At 36.1% G+C, this 20,804-nt stretch overlaps 1 protein-coding gene across 1 annotated transcript in view; it reads right to left on the reverse strand.

Moving 5' to 3' along the window:
- Window positions 1–11,839: 11,839 nt before the first annotated feature.
- Window positions 11,840–20,804, reverse strand: part of LOC125242365 — a 43,613-nt gene continuing 34,648 nt past the window's right edge. Inside the window, exons 3-4 of the mRNA XM_048151168.1 lie at window positions 14,556–14,778; window positions 11,840–14,119 (exon numbers count right to left, since the gene is read on the reverse strand). Of these exons, the coding sequence (XP_048007125.1) occupies window positions 12,708–14,119; window positions 14,556–14,778 (1,635 nt within the window). The 3' untranslated portion in view covers window positions 11,840–12,707. The remainder of the gene's footprint in view (window positions 14,120–14,555; window positions 14,779–20,804) is intronic.

Below are 20,804 nucleotides of genomic sequence, written 5' to 3' on the forward strand. Positions count from 1 at the left end.
TCGTGGTCGACTACCCTATTTTATATTCTGTGACCTTTGATGCCGGACGATGAATTTGATAGACGTGCCCGATCGACGAGAGTCGGCGCGCCGAATCGTCCGACACGGTGTCACAAACTACATAGTGATCGGAGTTGCGAGGTCTACATGGCTGATTAATGCTCAGTCCGATAATGTTGTTGCGCAGTTGGCGAATGTTAAAGTTTGCATAGATGGCGCCATCGTAGCTTGTTCAAGTTTTGTTCTATGATCAAAAATTACGGAAAAAGACATTTCTAGAGATAAGTCGAGTTCTGATGGTCATCTATTATAAATACTTCGACCGGCCAGCCCTATTCTAATCGGTGCTACTCGAAGTTTAAACCTTCCGAAGGCGATGTATATCGATTCGATTAGCCAAACGACGACTATTACTACTGTCGATTCGGTGCCAAATGGTGATGTTATTATTCCACCACGACCCTTGGTTGACGCGGCACGTCTATAAGTTGTATCGAAATGGAGTCGTCCAAAGCAAAATGCGAAACTATAAAATCGCCAGTGGTATTATTTTAATAATGCATTTTATAAAGTACATTTTGGGTTCCTTTAAAAGATTGTTTCACCTGTGCTGAGTAATCCTACCCCAGGAAAAACAGTACAAAACAGTAATACTTAAGTCATTTATTTATGTTCTTAACTAATATAGTCAATAATACTTACAAAGTTTACTTAATTCCTAATCGTCTTACCTGAAAAGCAGAATGACTCTGGTTTACATACATTTTGCTTTGGATGACTAAAATAGTACTATCAATCCTTTGCTTAGTGTTATTCTTATGCACATAACAAGACTTAACAATAAGTGATGGATGAAATAGTAATTTATTTTTATTTACAAATCATGGTGCATTTATAACTATTTATTTTTGTTGCATAATTGTATTATATTGTAGATATAGTAATCTTGACTGCATTGATACTTTTGCTTCAATGTTATAGATACGAGTAGCTCAAATGATAATAATCAGATTAATATAACTTATTCTGTTAAATCATTAGTAAGTACGTACCTACATCCATTTCAAAAAGTAGTAGGTAATTGTATTTTCCCCTCACTAGCTCGGAAACACGTGTTTTGTCCTTTAATACCAGCGGGTAAAAACGCATTTTATCCACTAGTGGGTAAAGCAATTTGACCTTGAATAAAGTCAAATTAACTGCTTTAAAATTGATAAAAGTATGTGAATCTAGTAATACAGATGATTTACCACCTGTAGAACTACTGGAACCACTGATAAACGCATTTTTTGCGTTGTAGTTTCCTCGCTATAGTGAGGCGAAAAGTTTTGTGTTACACTCGGGTGCAAATGTATTTTACTTCTCGTGTATTAAAAAACTCGCAAGTTCAGGATTCTATTCTCGAACCACTCGCTTCGCTCGTGGTTCTACTATAGAATCCTTTCACTTGCTCGTTTTTCAATTCCACACTCGGCGTTAAAATACAACTTTGCCCCCTTGTATAACAAATAACTATTATTTTTATATCCATTGTGTTTCTACATATTTTATTATAAGGTCTAAATATATTTGTTATTTTTACAAGTTACAAGTATATTAAAATAATATGGTTAAAACCCGCGTGCTGAATGGTGCTAAGGCGTGCTACGGACGCCGTCCTATGAAACCTGATTGTATTCATTTTCACTGTTGTGAATATTTTACGTTTTATACCAGTAAGTTTTGTACAGAGTTTGCCCCTTATTTATAATCATTACGAATTAAGTGTAAGGATATTTCCAGTCATGCCAATAGGTTAAGTTTAGTGTTTTAGATAAGTATTTATATGAAAATCTTTTAGATACTTAAATGAGCGAAATGCTGGTAAATGCTGAAATATTTATTTCTGGACTAATTAAAGAAAACTTAATACATTACAAATAACAACACTAATACTTACAACTATGTACCTACTAATAATGTAAACTTACCTATATTTTGATATTTTTTATCGAGAAATCAAGTATCAAAGAGTCCTTGATGTGTCCAGACTTGAAAATTACAACTTTGTATAGTTACATTGTAACATAAAATATTCTTACGACGTCCTCGCATAAATTGAAAATCTGTCTATGCTTCTATGTTGTTAGATTATTTTAAAACGCTTAAGTACCTCTTAATAAGTTATATTTAGAATTTAAAATGTAAGACATGATAATATTTGTGCTTATAATTTGGCCATCCACTTCTGAAAATGAAAAATACAAGCTTGCTTGTCGCGTTTATTTTAGTTACTAAGTAGTTGGCCACTTATAAGTCGTGAATATTTTTTTATAGGCAACTGTACTGTAAACATACTAGGTATATATGTAGTTAAAACACCAATGAATGTTGCATACTAAGTATACATTTTATTATTTAGTGGTTGGTTTTAAATCAAACGATTAGGATTTATAAAAATGATTCGAAAGAATCGTAACTTATCTTGCTCAATATTATTAAATTATATATTTTATCAACACTAATAGATACGTAAACACATAGCTATGAATAGATTTAATATTTAGTCAGTTAATACATAACCTTTTTAATGTGAAGTTAGCAGGTATGTTTATGAATTACGGTTTAGCATTGGGAGATCAAACTAACATTCAAATGGGAAACAGTAAAATTAATAGTTATAACAGTCTGAAGGACGAAATAACTATGTTACAGAATCATGTACCAATGTACCTATGTACATGTACTACCTATTTAACTTTGTAAAGTCCTGACTAACGAATAATTATGTTTCTTTATAATTGTCCAGATTATCGTAATATAAATTATTATCTTGAGACATTATTTTTTCAGCTTAATACCAAACAAACGTTTTAATGTTACAAAAGCTAAGTTAATACTGAAATAATCATATGTAGGGACTAACTTATTCACAATATAATCAAAATATGGCGCTGTTCTCCCAGCTATGTACGTATATGCCACCCAAAAAAATGCATTTATATTACTTACTATAAACTTAAGTTACGTAGCGTTTTATGAGAAAATAGTTTCTCTGAGTGCAATTTATTTATATACCCATTTAATTTACAAGTTTGAATATTACACTATTCTCTACCAATAAGTTTTTTCTTTAATGGGTTTGTGTTTCTCTTTCTTTTTATGTATTATGTTCTTGGGTCGTTCTTAACCCTTAAATTGTTTTTGTCCGTTTTAAATGACGTCCTATAAAGTCTAGGCTAACTCAGATTCCTAGGCACTCTGGCGCAGGTGGCGTGATCCATACGGTCTAGCGACTATTCCTTTTATTTTTACGCACTTTCGCATCGCTTTATCTTATCAAAATTTGAAAAAAATACTTAGTTTAAAAATTACAACCGTGAGGTCTTTTTGCGCTTGTGACAAATGTCGTTGTTATGTAAGTATTTTAGTAATTTGTGCGTATTTTTCACGGAATTTTATTGAAATAATAATTAAGTTACTATTTAGTGTCATTCTTGTGAATAAATGACAAACATTTCATTATTATTTTTGAAGTTACAATATATGTCACTTTAAAGTGACACTGCCAGTTAGTACTAAATATTGTATTTTTTCCATTTGTCACTTGTAACGGACATTGCCAACTTATTTAAACGAATATTCTTTGTGTATTGTTAACATTAGTTGCATTTTTACAACAATATGGCTGGGCAACGTTTGAGGTCAAAGAAGATAATAGCTCTTCTACCACCTCCAGCTTCTAAAGACTCCGATTTAGAATCAGACAACGAAGAAAAAATAAGAATCTTAGCTAGAGAGTTTTTTAGAGACGACTGCAGCAGTAAATCTTCTTCTCCTAAAAGTATAGGTACCTGTTTATTTTTGCCTGGAATATATTTTTATTTTATTTATTAGGAAAACTCACAGATAAAGTTACTATTAGGCTTATAACATAGAAACAACGAGCCAATAACAAGTTTCCACAGATAGAAACTGGGCAAAGTACATCCGTGCAAAATTACAGAAAATTGTGTAATTTATTTAAAGATTATGTAATACATATCTATATATGATGTCAAACAATGATTGAGAGCAAACAATAAAAGAAAGGAAAAAGCAGTAACTTGTTATAGTGTTATTTGAGAGTTAACAGTGGGTGAAGTCTTGGGTCAGTAGTTTGCGTACTGATATAAAACTGTCAGAGATCAGATCGATGGCGTCATGATCAAATCAAATTTGATTGAAATATTTAGTAGATCTTATAATAAAGGAGTTTTTTCTGAAGTTAGCATTAGTGGCGAGGATATGGAATATTCGTTTAGTGCGAGACGCAAGGCGTGAGGGGACTATGAAGTGGAAACTTCAAGCTAGACAGCAGATCCGGACAGTCAACATAGTTTTGAGCATTTTTCATGACGTAGATTACGTTAGAGATATTGCGCCGGACATAAAGAGGTAGCACGTCTAGTTTCGGATAATGTTGAGTGTAACTTATTAAGTTTACGTTTTATTCTTCTATGTTAGCAATGTGCATGTGTAGTTGGCAATGTCCGTCCAAAGTGACGTCTTTATGTTAAGCAGTAGTTGGCAATGTCATTTATAAGTGACGCTTAAAAAAAACCATTTCCAATTTTTTTATGTTTTTTTTTCACACATTTTCCCCTTAATCTACCCTAACTGAACCCAAAACACCAATTTTCATTATAAAAATCCTGTGCGATCATAGAGTGGCAATTTAAGGGTTAACGAATATTTGTTTTAAGTATCTGCAGAAGTGTGTTCAGCGCGCAAAAAACTGTTAATAAAATCGTTTAATGGAATAAAATGTGTTGAAACGATTTTTTTGTAGTATTACTTGTCTATTTTTATTATTTCTTACAATTTCTATCATTCGGTTTTCTAGTGAAATATTATAAGGTTATTTCGACTAGGTGGTTAACTTACTTACTTAGGTACTTCACTGGCTCAACTCAACGACCCAAAAAATATCTTGGCCCCCGACACAAGAGATCGCCATTCTGCCCTATCCTGCGCCATTTCACGCCAGTTGGGTACACCGAGTGCGGACAGGTCTTTCAGGGCTTCCTCGCACCAGCGATATCTGGGACGCCCACGCGGACGTTTTCCACCCGGGTGTCCACATATGCTCTTCTTACACCACGATCCTCTCCCATCCTTTCCAGGTGGCCGAGCCAGCGGAGTCGTGTGGCTTTGCAACTAATTAAAATATTTACCATCATAATAAAATTATATCTACTTGAGTGTTATTTACATTTTAAGGTAGGTATAGTAGTAGATTTGCCCCGCTGTACCTTATAGGTATGACAGGCATATATATCCAATGGACACATATATGGCAGTCTAGTTGGTATTAGTAGGTCCCGTAAATATTCCTTCTTACTTTCGTACCTACAGTTCAGTAAAAGCGAAATTGTATATCCTTATCATAATTATACGAGTGTGTAAGCTGGTGACCGATTTTTGAATCTAACGCATAAATTCGCCGTTCGAAAGTCTGTGGAAAACGACGTAATGTTATTTTTGAAAAAGGACGGCTAGTAATGTTAAATCTAGTGGTAATGACCACTCGTTTTTGATCCTGTTAGTAGAATTTAAATCGCTAATAGTGGAGATATTATTGAACGAAATTCACGAAATCGAATAGTCGACATTCAAAAATCGGCCCCATGGAGGGCGATTTTTGAATCTCGCATACGGGATTGTAAACTGTGACTTGCCTATTATTTTCAGTGACAATTTTCTGAATTCGAACGCGTGAGACTCAAAAATCGGCCCCCTGGATTGAAAATTTCGATGACCATAGTCTCGATCTAAAAGGACCATGAGCATTGAGCAATTCTGTATTTAGTCTGATTAATTTCGCTGTATGGACGCTAAGGGAAATTCCATCGTAGAACTGAGATATTTGTCTTTTAGTCAAAATGTTGTCACCCTTATTAGCTAGGCAATAAAGTTCCCGTCCTTTGTTCGGTACCTATTGCTTAAGCAATAACAAACTAAGTGACATTTTCTCTAAACTAATTATCTCTGTTATGCAATATAAATACCAATTTCGTGTATGATGAAATACAGTAATTAGCAGACCTCTGAAGAGAGGCAATACTCAACTTTTCACTTCTCATGCTCAAAAAGCGCACCTTTATGTCGTGCGTAGACAACATAAAATCGCATTTTATGCTCTACAGCATAAAAGTAAAATTTTCTTCTAAGACTAAGATAATCGGTCTCAACAGCAAAACAGTTAAAACATATTGCACAATTTTACTGAGCAATAAAATTTTGTAGATGACAAAACATGTTATATTATTTTATTTTTGCTACATTTATTAGAATTCCGTATTTTCTGTCATTAGTCATGTCAAAAATATAGTTATTTTCCTCGCAATCGAAGTGAAAAGCGGACTGTACAACAAGGACATAAGTGTCCATTTTTACCCTCGTCTACTATTTTGGTCTTCGCTTCTCTCAGACCAAAAAATTGCCTCGAGTAAAAATAGGTCACTTTATGTCTTGGGGCCATTTTACTCATAGACTTTTAATGGCATCGTTATTTCAATGATGACCAGTCTGGGCTAATTGGATAGTGTCCCTGCCTGCTAAGTCGTGATGAGAATAAATATTTGTTCCTGACCCAATGATTTACTTATATGGCAGCACCATCTCTTTCTCTATATCGTGATCCTGTAAGTAAAGGATTCGTTTAGGAGGTGAAAGCTCACATTGCACGCCCTTAGTTGCCCTTAGTGTTGGTCAAGGGCGTCCTAGCCTTCAGGGATAACGTAGGTACAGGCAACCAATTGGAACCCTAGGCCACTGTAGAACTATGTCATAAGTAGTTACGTTATAAATCAGGTTGGAAGAAATCTCTTACTTTACTGCTTGTCATTTTGACATGGCTGTAGAGTGGCCTAGGATTCCAATTGATAGACTGTACAGTCAACCAATTGGAACCCTAGGCCACTGTAGAACTATGTCACAGTGACGTTATAAATCAGATTGTAAGAAATCTCTTACTGCTTGTCATTTTGACATGGCTGTAGAGTGGCCTAGGGTTCTAATTGGTAGACTGTACATCAGAGAATATTTTTCCAACGGGTACCACGGCGGCGGGGGTGGTGTAGTGGTGAGCACGTTAGCTACGTAAGCTGAAGTCCCGGGTTCGATTCCCTGCTCCGCCACTTAACACACCGACTTGGTCGTTTTTCGTAGTTGTATGGCAAAGTGTATGGTCTCTTTCAGTTTTTAAATACTCAATTATTCATCTATGTTTACCATAGTTGGTGTCATAGATCAGTACCTATGCGGTGTGTTACCAGAAAGTGGGCTTTTTTTTAAAGGAGCGTAATCCAACTTAGCTATTTAACTTAACCATGCCCTTAATTTAATTATTAAATAAAATATTTGAGTCTATAAACATTCCAACAAAAGTGTTTTGCCAGAAATGTGCACTACAGACACGTGTCAAGTGAGGGCAATGACAAGTTCATAAGTTTAGTATTAGCAAAGAGGATCGAGTATTAAAGAGAGTTACTGTCAAAGTAAAATGTATAATCACAGTGCATAGACTGCCATCTCTTGACACAGGCTTAAAACTTTTGAACCTCAGTTTTGACAATTTGGCCCATATTCTAAGCTTGATATGTTTAAAAGTGTCAAATATTAATATTACCGCCATCTAGCCGAGCGTACCCCAAAGGTGTATCGCCATCTAGCTCACCGTACCTTTTTCTGTATGGTTTTGGGGTACGTTTTTTTCTTAGACTTTATCTGTCTATACGAAGTTATATAGGTCTTTGGTATTAGTGATGTAGTAAATTACGAAATGCACGCACTACATTGAAAGTGCGGATTTTCGAAAAATAATTTTGCAGTTAATTTAAACAACTATTGTTTGCTGATAAGCGGAAATAATTAACGCTGATCCCTACCTGACCCTGGCTGCAACTAATGCGATGTTGCCTGCGCATGTATTCCCTACCAGGGAAGGGAGCTGTTTAGATCACGTGCTTCTTAAAACAAACACATCATCAGTTACATTAATCGTCGATTCACCTATTACCGACCATAATCCAGTTATACTTTGTTGCAGTCGAAAAATAAAACTAACCAAAACACCGCGGATCAGAACTATATTTGACGAATCAGCATGCGTAAAAGAAATTGAAAACATAGATTTTTCCTTCATTTTGTCTATTACAAATGCTGAAAAAGCTGCATACACATTTGTAACAGTGTTAAAAGATATTGTTAGTACTCATTCTAGAACTGTGAAAGTCAGTAGCAAATTGAGAACAATTAAGCCCTGGATGACACCTGGTTTGCTACGTTGTGTTCGAAATCGCAATCGCCTATATAAACTGAGTAAAAGAGATCCCAATAATCATATAGCAAAACTTACATATACTCGCTATAGAAATTTTTGCACGAATTTACTAAAAAAGGTTAAACAATCGTATGAGCGAATGGAGTTTGAAAAAGCGAAGAACAGCCCGAAGGATACTTGGAAGCTTATTAAAAATATAGCTAGACCTGACAATAAAAATTCCGCTACAGATAAACTCTTGTTCGTAAGTGATAATCCAAAATATTCGGTTAACTTAGTAAATGACTATTTTAGTAATATCGGAAAAAACCTGGCGTCAAAGTGTATTACACAGTCCAACCATGGTGTGGGTCTAGGGTTGTAAATAGAAAAAAAACCAAATGTTTTTTTTCAGAATTATGAAAAAAAAACATGAAAAAAAACCGAGCACCTTGGTTTTTTTTCTAAATATGGTTTTTTTTCAGATAAACAAATAATACGACAATAACAGTTTTTCGTGAGTTGTAACGTGTTTCAATAACAATAACGTACATTTTAATTCAGTATACAAACGTTTATTGGGGAATCCCCGATGCGGCGTGTAGCGTGGAGAGGCGGTGGTGTTGCCAACAGTAAATAGTGATAACTACAAACTACAGATTTCGTAAATGTTACTTTTATAAGACCAGAAATTAAAGTTATTTGATTAAATTCGTTTAATAATTAACATTAAGTCTAAAAAACCGTATAAAAGTATTAACTACTTTGCAAATTTTGAGATTTCGTACTTTAGAAAAAAACATACTCCAGAAAAAAAACTGTTTTTTTTCACGGTTTTTTTTCATGTTTTTTTTCAAGCCAGAAAAAAAACCGTTTTTTTACAACCCTATGTGGGTCCACTTCAGCAGGGCTCTTATCGAACAAATTCAATGGCTTTAATTGAAACAGATAACGAAGAGGTTGAAAGAATTACCATGGGGCTTCGAAATTGTGCTTTGGGCTGGGATGGAATATCAGCATCTTTGCTTAAGGTCTTTGTCTTCGTCACGTTCTTGTGCCAATTATGACACATATATTTAACCTTTGCCTGTCGTCGGGTACGTTCCCTCAGGTATTTAAAAGAGCTCTTGTACATCCTATTCATAAGGGTGGGGACAGAGACAGTGTCAGTAATTACAGACCTATTTCCGTACTGACAACACTTTCCAAAATTTTTGAAAAAATTCTTAACTCTCGTTTAATTAACTACTTGGATAAAAATGCAATACTTTCTAATAACCAATTTGGCTTTAGGAGCGGGAAGTCTACAGAAGATGCTGTTTTGTCCCTCTCAAACTCAATCATCAGCAATCTTAACTCTAAGCTTAAAACCATAGGAATTTTCTTAGACCTCTCCAAGGCTTTTGACACTGTTTCTGTCCCAATTCTGCTGACAAAGCTGGAACGTATTGGAGTAAGAGGACTTGTACATGATATATTTAGAAGTTATCTTAGTTATCGAACGCAACAAGTCCGTATAGGCAATCATTGTAGTGATGAGGTCACTCTATCATTTGGGGTTCCTCAAGGTAGCGTTCTCGGGCCAACCTTATTTTTAGTATATGTGAATGATCTGTGCAACCTAGCTATCAATAATGTCAAAGTTTTTGCCTATGCTGATGACACGGCACTTCTCATACAAGCACCAACCTGGGAGGAAGCACGCCTTCTCGCTGAGTCAACGTTAAGCGTAGTTATGCAATGGCTAGCAGCCAACTCGTTGACACTCAACGTTAGTAAAACTACATTTATGACGTTTGCCCCTAGAGCGTCTTCCTTGCCCCCTTCCACTCTGTCTATCTACGCCCATAATTGTAACATCAATAGTATTCCATGCGACTGCACTGAACTTACGTATTCCCGTTGTGTTAAGTATCTTGGTGTTACTATAGACTCGTTCATGACTTGGAATGCACAGGTAGAGGCTGTTGTCGGCCGGATTAGAAAATTAATTTACGTTTTCAAGACTCTCAGAACTGTTGCTGACTGCTCAACCCTTAAAACCGTGTACTTTTCGCTGGCTCAGTCCATACTAACATATTGCGTTACGGCTTGGGGTGGGTCAGGAAAAACTAGCCTTCTTAGATTGGAGAGAGCTCAAAGAGCTATACTTAAAGTTATGTTTTGTAAACCGATTTGGTTCCCTACTTCCGATCTATACTCTACAGCTAAGGTCTTAACAGTTAGACAACTATTTATTTTAAAAATTATTCTACGCAAACACCTTGATCTACCTTTTATTAACAACTCTACCAAACGACGATGGGTAGGCCGCATCTGCAAACTTAAATTTACACGTATTGCTCTCGTCAGGCGTCAATATGATTACCTCTCAGCGAAATTGTACAACAAATTAAATAGTCTGTTAAACATTTACCCATTATCATACAGGGAATGTAAAATAAAAATCTCTAAATTCTTAGCAAATCTTGATTATAATGAGACCGAAACACTGTTTAATGATACTCTTTGAAATATAAAAGTGTATAGAGACTAACAGAGCACTTCATAAACTAACCTACCATATATTAATTTACAATAATAAAAAAAAAATTAAAATAAATTGAATTGAATAATAAATTACTAATATAATCTTAAACTAACATAATTATAATTACTATAATTAAGTTTGGCAATGTATCGTATAATGTATCAATCATTAATTATTTAATGTCACAATACAGAACATAACCCTCTTGTCCCGAGGTGGGCGTAAGAGCTGCGACACAGTTTTACACTAATGCAGCTGCTTACGATCTTGTTGATTTTGTTATGTATGCTTTTTATGTTCAATAAAAATCTTTGAAAAAAATCTTTGAAATTGCTGATGGATCATATTACTTATTATCGGTTTTACTAAATGCCAGTATGGTGGTAACACACTGTTTATACCTATTCTGTTATAAAACTGATTTAAAAATATAGGTAATAGGCGCAAAATTGACAATAAAATAGCAATCAATTAAGAATAATGTGCAAACTATATTCGATGCGTTGATATTATATACTAGCAATATAAAGCACTTGAACAGAAAAGTGCCACTTTAATCCCTCCTAACAGTTGAGAAAAGTCCTATTCCCAAATGTGTGTGTTACTAAATGGATTTGAAAAAATATTTCCAATAAACTGAAATAGATGATACCATAATACCTACAGGGGAATTCCACGAGAATGTCGCTTACGACATGATGTTGCCTTGTATGGCAGCTATTTCATAAACTCCGTAAAGCTCGAGAAAATACTGCCAATTTGTTAACCAAGTCATGATAGGTTGTCAGGCACAACTACGCTTTCTCAGCGTCTCAGAAGTATTAGAAGAATTGCATGTCGTAAGCGACATTCTCGTGAAATGGAAAGCCCACTGGTGGCGAAGCCGGGAATCGAACCCGGGTCTCCAGCTATCACGGCTATTATTTTCAATAATATCAATGGATGGGTAGAAGATGTGGAGGATCCGGTCGTTTTGTAAATTGGTAGGTAGGTAAATTATTGCAAAAAATAACACATTATTCTGTCGTATTGAGTTTATTTTTTCAAATATTATTTTCTACACTTATACAGATGTATAACCGTCAAACAGAATAGGTAATGCTTTAATATGTTTGATTATGTTTAGGTATTAAGAATGATGGCATGCTTTCAAACATTCTATATAAATAAATAAAAACAATCACAATGAAAAACTAAAAAATAACAAATATGTAACATCATAATAAACCCTTTAAATCTGCAGAGAAAAACAATAAATAATAAAAAGAAGAGGTACTGAGGCGGTATAACATAAATATATTACATGTAGCAATGTGGCTACAGCAATAAACTTACCTAGAATAAATAATTATTAATACTAATGACAAGTTATTTTAATTTATTTTACTAGCGGTTCACCTAAACGTTGATTGTTATTACCACGCGTGTATTTTCCGTTGCCCCTGAGACAAATAAAATACCTACTCTTATTTGCAAAGAGGTAACAGAAGATTGTAGGTACTTATATTATTTAATACTATATTTGTGTCGTATAAAAATAATTTGTCCTAATTAAGAGTTAAGTACATAGGTAGTTTCCTTTCAATAAATATCAGATATATCAATATTACAGAACGAAAGACTAATCCATAATTTTGTATATATAAATATAGGAGACAAATTGACGACGTCACTGAAGTTTTCGAGAACAATGATATGGATGAAATCGTATAGGCATATCTAATTAAATAGATACATTTTATTAATTTAAACATCAGTATTTTGAATGTATGTATGAATCGGATTGTTAACATATTGAGCAAACTTTTTAGCACAGGTTAATGAAATTGGAATGGTCTACATACTTCAGTCTCATCACACTAATATGTACAAATTAAATTATATCAATGAATGTTACGAATAAAACCGAGCTGTCGGTGGGTGCGGCCGGGCTATCGTCGCAATGGCAGCTGTTTTCTTCTTTAAAGTTGTAATTGGTCGTAGTTTTAAGAACAGCACTGCTGATACAGCGCACGAACATACTAATGTGGCAAGAAGTGCTCCGAGGGTCGCTGCGAACCCTGGAGTAGTCATACAAACTAGACCAGGATTGGGTACAATTCTAGGAGCAGCAGTTTCTTCCGTAGAATCTAAATTTAAATCTCCGGCGGAAACAACACGTATCACTCGATTTACTCCAACTTCTTTCTCAGGTGATGTAGCACGGCGTTGCCTTCGCACTCTTCGCTCGTCTCTTCGTACTTCAGCGCCGACTGGGAAAGCGTCGATTTGAGGAGGTCCATATTCGGCATGGGGAGCAATAACATTTTGACCGCCATCAGAACATTGCTCAGGGCAGCGATACCTGCAAATCTGTATGGTACATTGAAAGTGCACTTCCATGGAATCAGGGAACTTAAATGCTTGGAAGTGTGCGTATGAAAGAACAGAAGCACTAGCCCCGAAATTCTTAATCTTTGTAAATCTCGACATTAACTTCGGTCGTGTTACACAGCCTCGCCTATCGACTAATTGTATAGGAGCGCGTTGACCGTCGTGAGCTACGCAGTCTCGTACAAGCATATCGAACTTCGCATCATCATCTTTAATGGCCAATACCATAGTCATAGTTTGGCCAATCTTCACGAGACCTGATACTTCCGAGGCCCATGGTCCTTTACCCACTTGGATTTGCATCCAACATCCAACGTTGTCACCAGCAAAATCGGCGCGTACAACGTCTAACATATCTACTGGGAAAGGTCGGAAAGTGACTGCCTTTTCATACTGATCATGCCATGTACAACGTAATTTTCGAGCCTGATCCCATACCTCTTGGACCTGTGGATCATATTGAATAACTATTACATTTTCAAAGTATGTACCAGCGGCGGTCACATCTCCTCTGTATCTGGGATCCCCACTACCGGCTGTTCCACAAGCGTGAGCACCAATCTCAAATGATGCTGTTGTTCTGCCTAGGTTGGGTGGCAGATGAACGCATTGATGGTTGGAATAATGTCCTTTAGAGAACACTATGCCAAAGAATGGTTTGTCAAAACTCAGAAAAACTCGCATGGCGTTCTTTTCACATTTGACGTCCAAAGAAACGATTTTCGGCATATCAGGAGCAGGAGCTGGCCACACATCTCCAGCTCCACTGAACACTTTGTCGCTGGCAGATGTTTGCGCATCGGTAGGAGCCGCAGATTGAGGAGGTGGACCTCTGAAGCCAGGTCCAATGTCGTTCTTGTGATGACTAACTGGCGGCCCGAGAGCAAATGGTTTCGAGTGGATAGGATGATGATTCGTGATCCTCGGCATACCTGAAAAACCCAAAAGATATTTTTTATTTTGTTTTAGCTTTCACGAACAAGTCGCTAATACTATAGTGTTTCGCACTTTTTATAAAACGTACCTATCTTTGGATGTACGAACGAACGTACATTTTGGATGGAATTCATACATGAAGTGGTTAACTATGCACTTTTGCAGCTGTACACTTTTAATTGTAATGTGATAAATAATTTGATCTCGTTATTGTACCTAGTAGTAGTTAAGTAATTAAACTGTTGTACCTAGTAGTAATTACGAGTAAGTACCTAGGTTAAGATTGCTGCGCCCTTGCAGAGTCCATATTATGTACCTAATTAAGACCTAATATGTATGCAATAAATGCTTATGACTTATGACTTATAACAATACCAAGATTAAACGATATTAGCACAAAATAAAATAACGATATTTCACTTGATCATATACCTAAAGCATGGTGTTGCTGATGATGCGGTGGGTTTTGTCGTCTGTTGTGCGGCGGTGGCGCCGGCGGCGGCGGTCCGTTGTACGCGTGGCTCGGCGTCTCCCGCTCCGAAGACTCCATGGCCAGCTGGTCAGCTGACGGCTCCACGGAGTTGTTGGAGTCTGGACTCGCGCCCCCGCCACCCCCGCCACTCTCGTTTGATGTTTGGTCACTTAGAGCTCCACTCTGAAATTTAGAAATATTTCTCTGTAGGTACTAGTTTTATAACTGGAAATTATTTTTATATAACATTGGATAGTTTTATGGACAACTACGACATTTTAATTACTACTTGGGTCAATTAAGTTTATGACAAATATATCCTGGAAAGCTGGAAATCGTTTGGTGTCGTGAACGTAGAAAATCTCAGATTTTCCATTCTAAATAAGCAATACCTAAAGACGTATTTATAATGGAGCACCTTCTACCTAGAGTTGTGTTGAACTCCAAGGCACTCCTCCAAGGCAAGTATTTTTCTGACACGAAAATATCCACATTTCCCCCGTAGTATTTAAGCCACGGTCAGCTTTCACTGGCTCGTGGGCGATATTTTAAGTGTTATTTAATACGACACACTGACCGTCTTTAGCACATCTCTGGGGACACACCTGTAAAAATTATGTGACAACGCAGATTGTAAATGCAACTTTATCGAGGTTACTAATACTAATGCAGTCTTCGCCGGGTCGGCGGACTCCTGGGGGCATGAATGGAATGATCTCGAGAAAGTTGTTCGTGATTCTGGTTTCGAATAATTCAAATCATTGCTCATTCGACCGCTCCGGTTTCCGATTTTTTTCCGGTTTAATCAAGACATGTTTATATCTAATCTTTTAGTCACACTTATTAAATCGAGTCTATAGAACCTTGAAAAAACGAAAGCATTCATTAAAGAACTTCGCTATCCTGGGTGGCCGGGCTATAAATAGAATATGAACAATTTCCACTAAAACCAAATTGTCGGCGGCACTCTACAATTTGGAGTCATTGTGGGTGTTGACGGCAATTTCCGAGCCTAGAATTAACGAATCGTCAGGTATTTTATACCTCTCATTTGTTTCGCCTGAAGGAACAACATTAGAAAGTATTGCCTGAAAGAAGCGTGCGGAGCTTTTATATTACTTCGATAAAGATTTACGAGTGGTTTTATAAAGCGCGTCGGTCCCGGCAAAGGGCGGAATCCAGCAATTATTTTAGAATGGGATCTGAATTAATCCAGGGGATACCGATGTACCGAATTATGTAATAAAAGTAGAGGAGAAAGTTTTAATGGAACGGAGATTAATCTTTGATGCCTATCTAAATGATAGCGGAGATGGCGTTTCATGCCTCGTTTGTAGTGTTGTATTCACAGAATAATGTAATAACTTTTTTTATTTTAGATCTGATAGGGTTAAGCGGCGTAAACTTCCTGAGGAATTACAGGCAGAGTAGATTTATTTTCTAGCATCTACACCTAAATGTTATTCTAGCAAGATAAATGATGTCAAATAAACTTTTCTACCTCTACTCAAAAAAGGTACCTGCACCCTGTTAGTCCGTTTTCACATTATCCGATCCAATATCGGATGTCGGAAGGATTTTAATGGAAAAAATCCAAGATGGCGCCTGTAATGTATGGGGATATCGGTCCTACATCCGATATCGGATCGGATAATGTGAAAACGCACTTAAGGTGAAGCTATTAAGGAATTAACTACCCGCCGTGTTTTGTCTAATGGTAACCTCTTTCCAAAATTTTAGGTTTTAAGCGGTTATCTAGAAGGATTAAAAAAATACTATAGAACAATAGCGTATTAAATAATCTTAGGCATACATTTTTATCGTGCTAGAATCTCTACCATATTAGTTCAAAACAGAACATGAGAATAAGTAGTAACTTCAACAGGGGACGGATTTCAGATAAGCTCCTATGCAGGTGATTTATGACACCTTGACAAAGTATAAAACAATTAGAGTACAAGCACTGCCGCTTAAGCTATCGATAACCAAATACGACCAAGCACCGTAGCCACAGTTCCGCGTATTCATTACCAGCACTGGCACAAGTATTTACTCGGGGAGTGGCACTCAAGAGCAGTGTGTCAGAGCGCGGTCGTTGATCTTAGCGGGCGAATTTCACTTTCATTCAATTACTTGGGATATAGTACTCTGCCGGTGTACTGAATTATGAGCAGCTGCACTGTATGTATAGGTGAAGCGAAAAAACTCTCCTTAAGTATCGTTCTTATCGATACTTGGTATCTGCCAGTCACCACCTCAGTAGTTTACGCTGGCGGATATGTTTTATGGTGAAAATGTAGTTTTACACATTATAATTTGAGAAAGTGCCAGTGATTGTCATTAATACGCATTCATTTCGCTTCATGGAGTGACTATGTATCTTTCGAGATGAGAATTTATAATGTATAATGCTCTGTGCCTATTATGTAAATAGGGGCATTTACCATACTATAATTCATATGGTAATCGGTTAACAGTGGCAGATATTCCAACTATTTACAAAAGAAAAAAAAGACAATCAGGATGTATGATTAAATTTTTGTTTTCACTTTGACATACCTAATCACATTTAGTGATTTTATCTATCTCAGTCTTAGTTTAACCCCCGACCTTTACTAGTCAAGTGAAAATAATGCCGACCCCGAACAGCTGATAATACGGCGACCCCTCGCTTTTGCTCTATTGAGCGCTTTGATATGGCGCGATGCCAAATATAGCGCATAGGACACGGGAGCATGTACAAGACAGCTCGTTTTTCAGAGATATATCTTGATAAGCAGATAAAATGTTTTAACTTAATGTGAAACAATATCGCTTCAAAATAATTCATTACCCAATTTATTACACTACAATCCTTTCCAAACGTTAACGAAATTTTCGTAGATACGAACAATACGAAGTTTTATCTAAATCAGTTTAATTATCTTCATATTTTTCTATGACAGTATTTGCTACAACTTAACTTAATCTAACTATAAAATTGAAACATATTCTAAACTCATTAGTCATAATAGAGATTTTCATTAAATTAACACCATTACATGTTCTACTTCTTTTATCAAATATGGGTACTTGGGTAGTGTCTCTTTTCCTGAAGGGATGGTTTTCACAACACCAAAGTTTTTATTTCCACCTCACTTTTTAATAAGGTAAACTGCCCATTTGTCGGCCGCCACAATGCTGAGCAGGATTTCAAGTTCAATGTGTGTCGTCGCTGTAGGTCGCGCGGTGACCGACCGCCGGGAAAGCCGGCTTTTACTCTTCACTACTATTGTCGTAAATCGACTGGGTAGTTTGCTATACGTGCTTCTCACTATTTGTGTCATCTTAGATATTTAGCTGATTTGACTTGTTTCGACATTTTTTTTTAAATTTAAAACTTTAATGCTTTTCAAAAAATACAACAGGCCAATTTGAAACCACTAGGTAATAGGTATTCTCTATCAGTTAACCATAAGATGAAATAGAAAAGCGGCAAGTACACGCTTGGCAGTGAGTGACACTTCAATGGTGTTATGCTATCGGCGTTATCCCAAATAACACGAATGTTTCTATGATAATAAATGGCTATGCGTTCGTTTGAAACAAAAGTACAATTAAGTATATCTAAAACAATCTTTAGAAATATACGCAGTATATAAACAATAGATAAATAAAATACCAGTCGCTTATAACACTCGAAACAACTTTTTAATAACCGAATTTCAGATGACAGTTTATATATCTTCTAGGTAATGCCTCAGGAAAAAAGACCGCTTTTAGTATAGTTTCTCACATTACCAGTGACAAAAACTGTTTTATTACCACCAGAGGCTGCACTATAAATTTTATTATTCTGGCGTGGCTAATTTATTGGTGTTATTATTAATTAATTGAAACTTACAACAGTGATGTTAATTAGCAATTACAGGGGACTATTGGAAACATTGCTTTGTCGCTCGATTGTCCCGGTTGGGCTAATGCCCAATCCCCTGACTTAGGTTTCGATATAAATTTCGGGTTTTTTACAAAGTAAACGTTCAATCGATCTTTACTAAGAAGCACACATACATGGACATAGTGTTTGCGTGGAACCCGAAATATTTGAACACCGTATTCCCGATCATATTTCAATTCCAAAATGTTCTATAAACTTCAATAAAACTTGCCTACAGTTCAGAATATGCTACTTGGGGGACTAACCGGAGTTCATACACATGAAACTAAGCAAAGACAATGTTACGTTACGACTAGTTTTGATGATGGTTAGTTGGAAACAAGAACATTTTTAGAGTAAAAGCGTTAAAACTTTGTGTCTACAATGTAAATGGAAACAGTTCAAGCGCCTTCTTACTTTCCACAGGGCAAAGCGGGTAAAGAGTGGACACAGACGGAACTGGCCGCGGCGTCCGTCAGCGCAGTGGGTCGCCCGTGCCCATATTTGGACTATTTACCCGGTCACCGTATTAGATTCTATGAGCTTCCTCGCGACTCCACCCTGCGGTTGTTTATGCTTTTTGTTACCCTATTTCAAATCGAAATGAGGAAATAATTGAAGCTTGATTACAATTTGAAATCTGGAAGGCTTGTAATCTGTTTAATATTAACTATTTGATTCACAAGTTCAAAATAGGATAGCTTACTTCTAGTACTTGGCAGGCTTTGTACAAGAGAAAACAAAGGCGCCTGAAGTAGTCGGAACAAAAGCCAGATTTAGTTGTCGCAAACAGAAGTCACCTAGATAGACTTATCTGTAAGTTTTTGTAAGACGGGAGCACCGCGACATCAGGCGCAGGTTTTAATAAAATTTCCGACTAAAACACTCATTAACGGTTCTAAAAATAAATTTTGCAAGAAATCTCTTGAAATAATTCAGGAAACTTCCGACTATTACGAACGAATGAATCCTGGTCATTTGCATTTCTCAGTTCCCTAGCAACATTAAGAGGTAGGTAATTAAAAATTAAATAAGAGCGATGAATAGAAAATGAATTTAATTTTTTCTGAAGACGTCTTTGTTGAGAAAATGTTATGCTAAACCAAATTATATACCTTAGCGTTACTATTCAACCGGAGACTTATTAAATTATTATACATACATACTATGTAATAGATTTAAGAGGATTATAATAATGATGATATTAGTTGAGCCCCTTTGAAAATTCTAAATGTTAGAATAAACGTTATGTCTCATAGGGCGTAGGATAATCAGGACAAATCTAAAACTCGTTCCGTCTGTACCTACATAAAAATCCGACGTAACTTAAAACATTTTTTGAACTCAAGTAGAGTACAAGTAGTAATATTTATCCAGGTCCAAAATTCAGACAGGTAAATATGAAGAATGTATTAGGTACTATAAAATTACCTTGGCAAATGGACATTTTATTCACCGTTTTCATATCTTTAAGAATTAGGAACCATCAGGCAGAAGAGCGATAAGTATCACTCGTAGTTTAAAGAGCCTAAGTAGTAGAGACCAGCAGTGAATTTAATGATTGTTAAAAAGTTGATTTGTATCTAATTGATGTGTAAACTTGAAGAAGAAACACACTCTTAGTCATGGTAGAGAAACTTAAGAAAACTCAGGCAAAACTTTCTGGTGTTATTTAGAAAAGCGATGTCCAATAAAACTGATGTTTAACATTATTGCAATTTTGTGAAAATAGTCGGCACGAGCAAGACGGAGTGCGCTATAAGCGGTAAGTGTCTCGATTAAAAATCATTAACTTTCATGCGGTGAGTACGCTCTACTTACGTGTCGAGCTTTAACGATGATTTTGGAACGATATGTAACAAAAAAGTTTAAAAAATGCGGCGAAACAAGAAGAATTATTACAAAGGATCATCATTATCATCAACTCCTATCGCCTTCACGCGGAAAAACATCTTAAGATGATAGGATACAGGTAAATTCTCCATACAAACGCTCTCGACTATTTCCTCCCTGGTTTTTGAACATAGAGCAATGATTTTTTCAACACAGATTATTATTATTTTTATCTGTGTCGAACCGTTTCGATTTTTTTGCTATTTTTATTTTAAAAGACGCTAGAGCCAATCAAAAATGTCTAAAAACGGCCTTTTTCAATATGGCTCAAAAAAAGGTGTGATACACAAGATCGGTAACCGACACAGATTATTTCATTGTTATTCAGATTCTCAAATTTCGTTCCGTTTAAATAAGTTTTGAAGGAGGAAACAGTCGAGAGCGGAACCTCGATTTAAAA

Source organism: Leguminivora glycinivorella, chromosome 2, assembly GCF_023078275.1.
Source record: "Leguminivora glycinivorella isolate SPB_JAAS2020 chromosome 2, LegGlyc_1.1, whole genome shotgun sequence".
In the NCBI taxonomy this organism is placed as follows: Eukaryota; Metazoa; Arthropoda; class Insecta; order Lepidoptera; family Tortricidae; genus Leguminivora; species Leguminivora glycinivorella.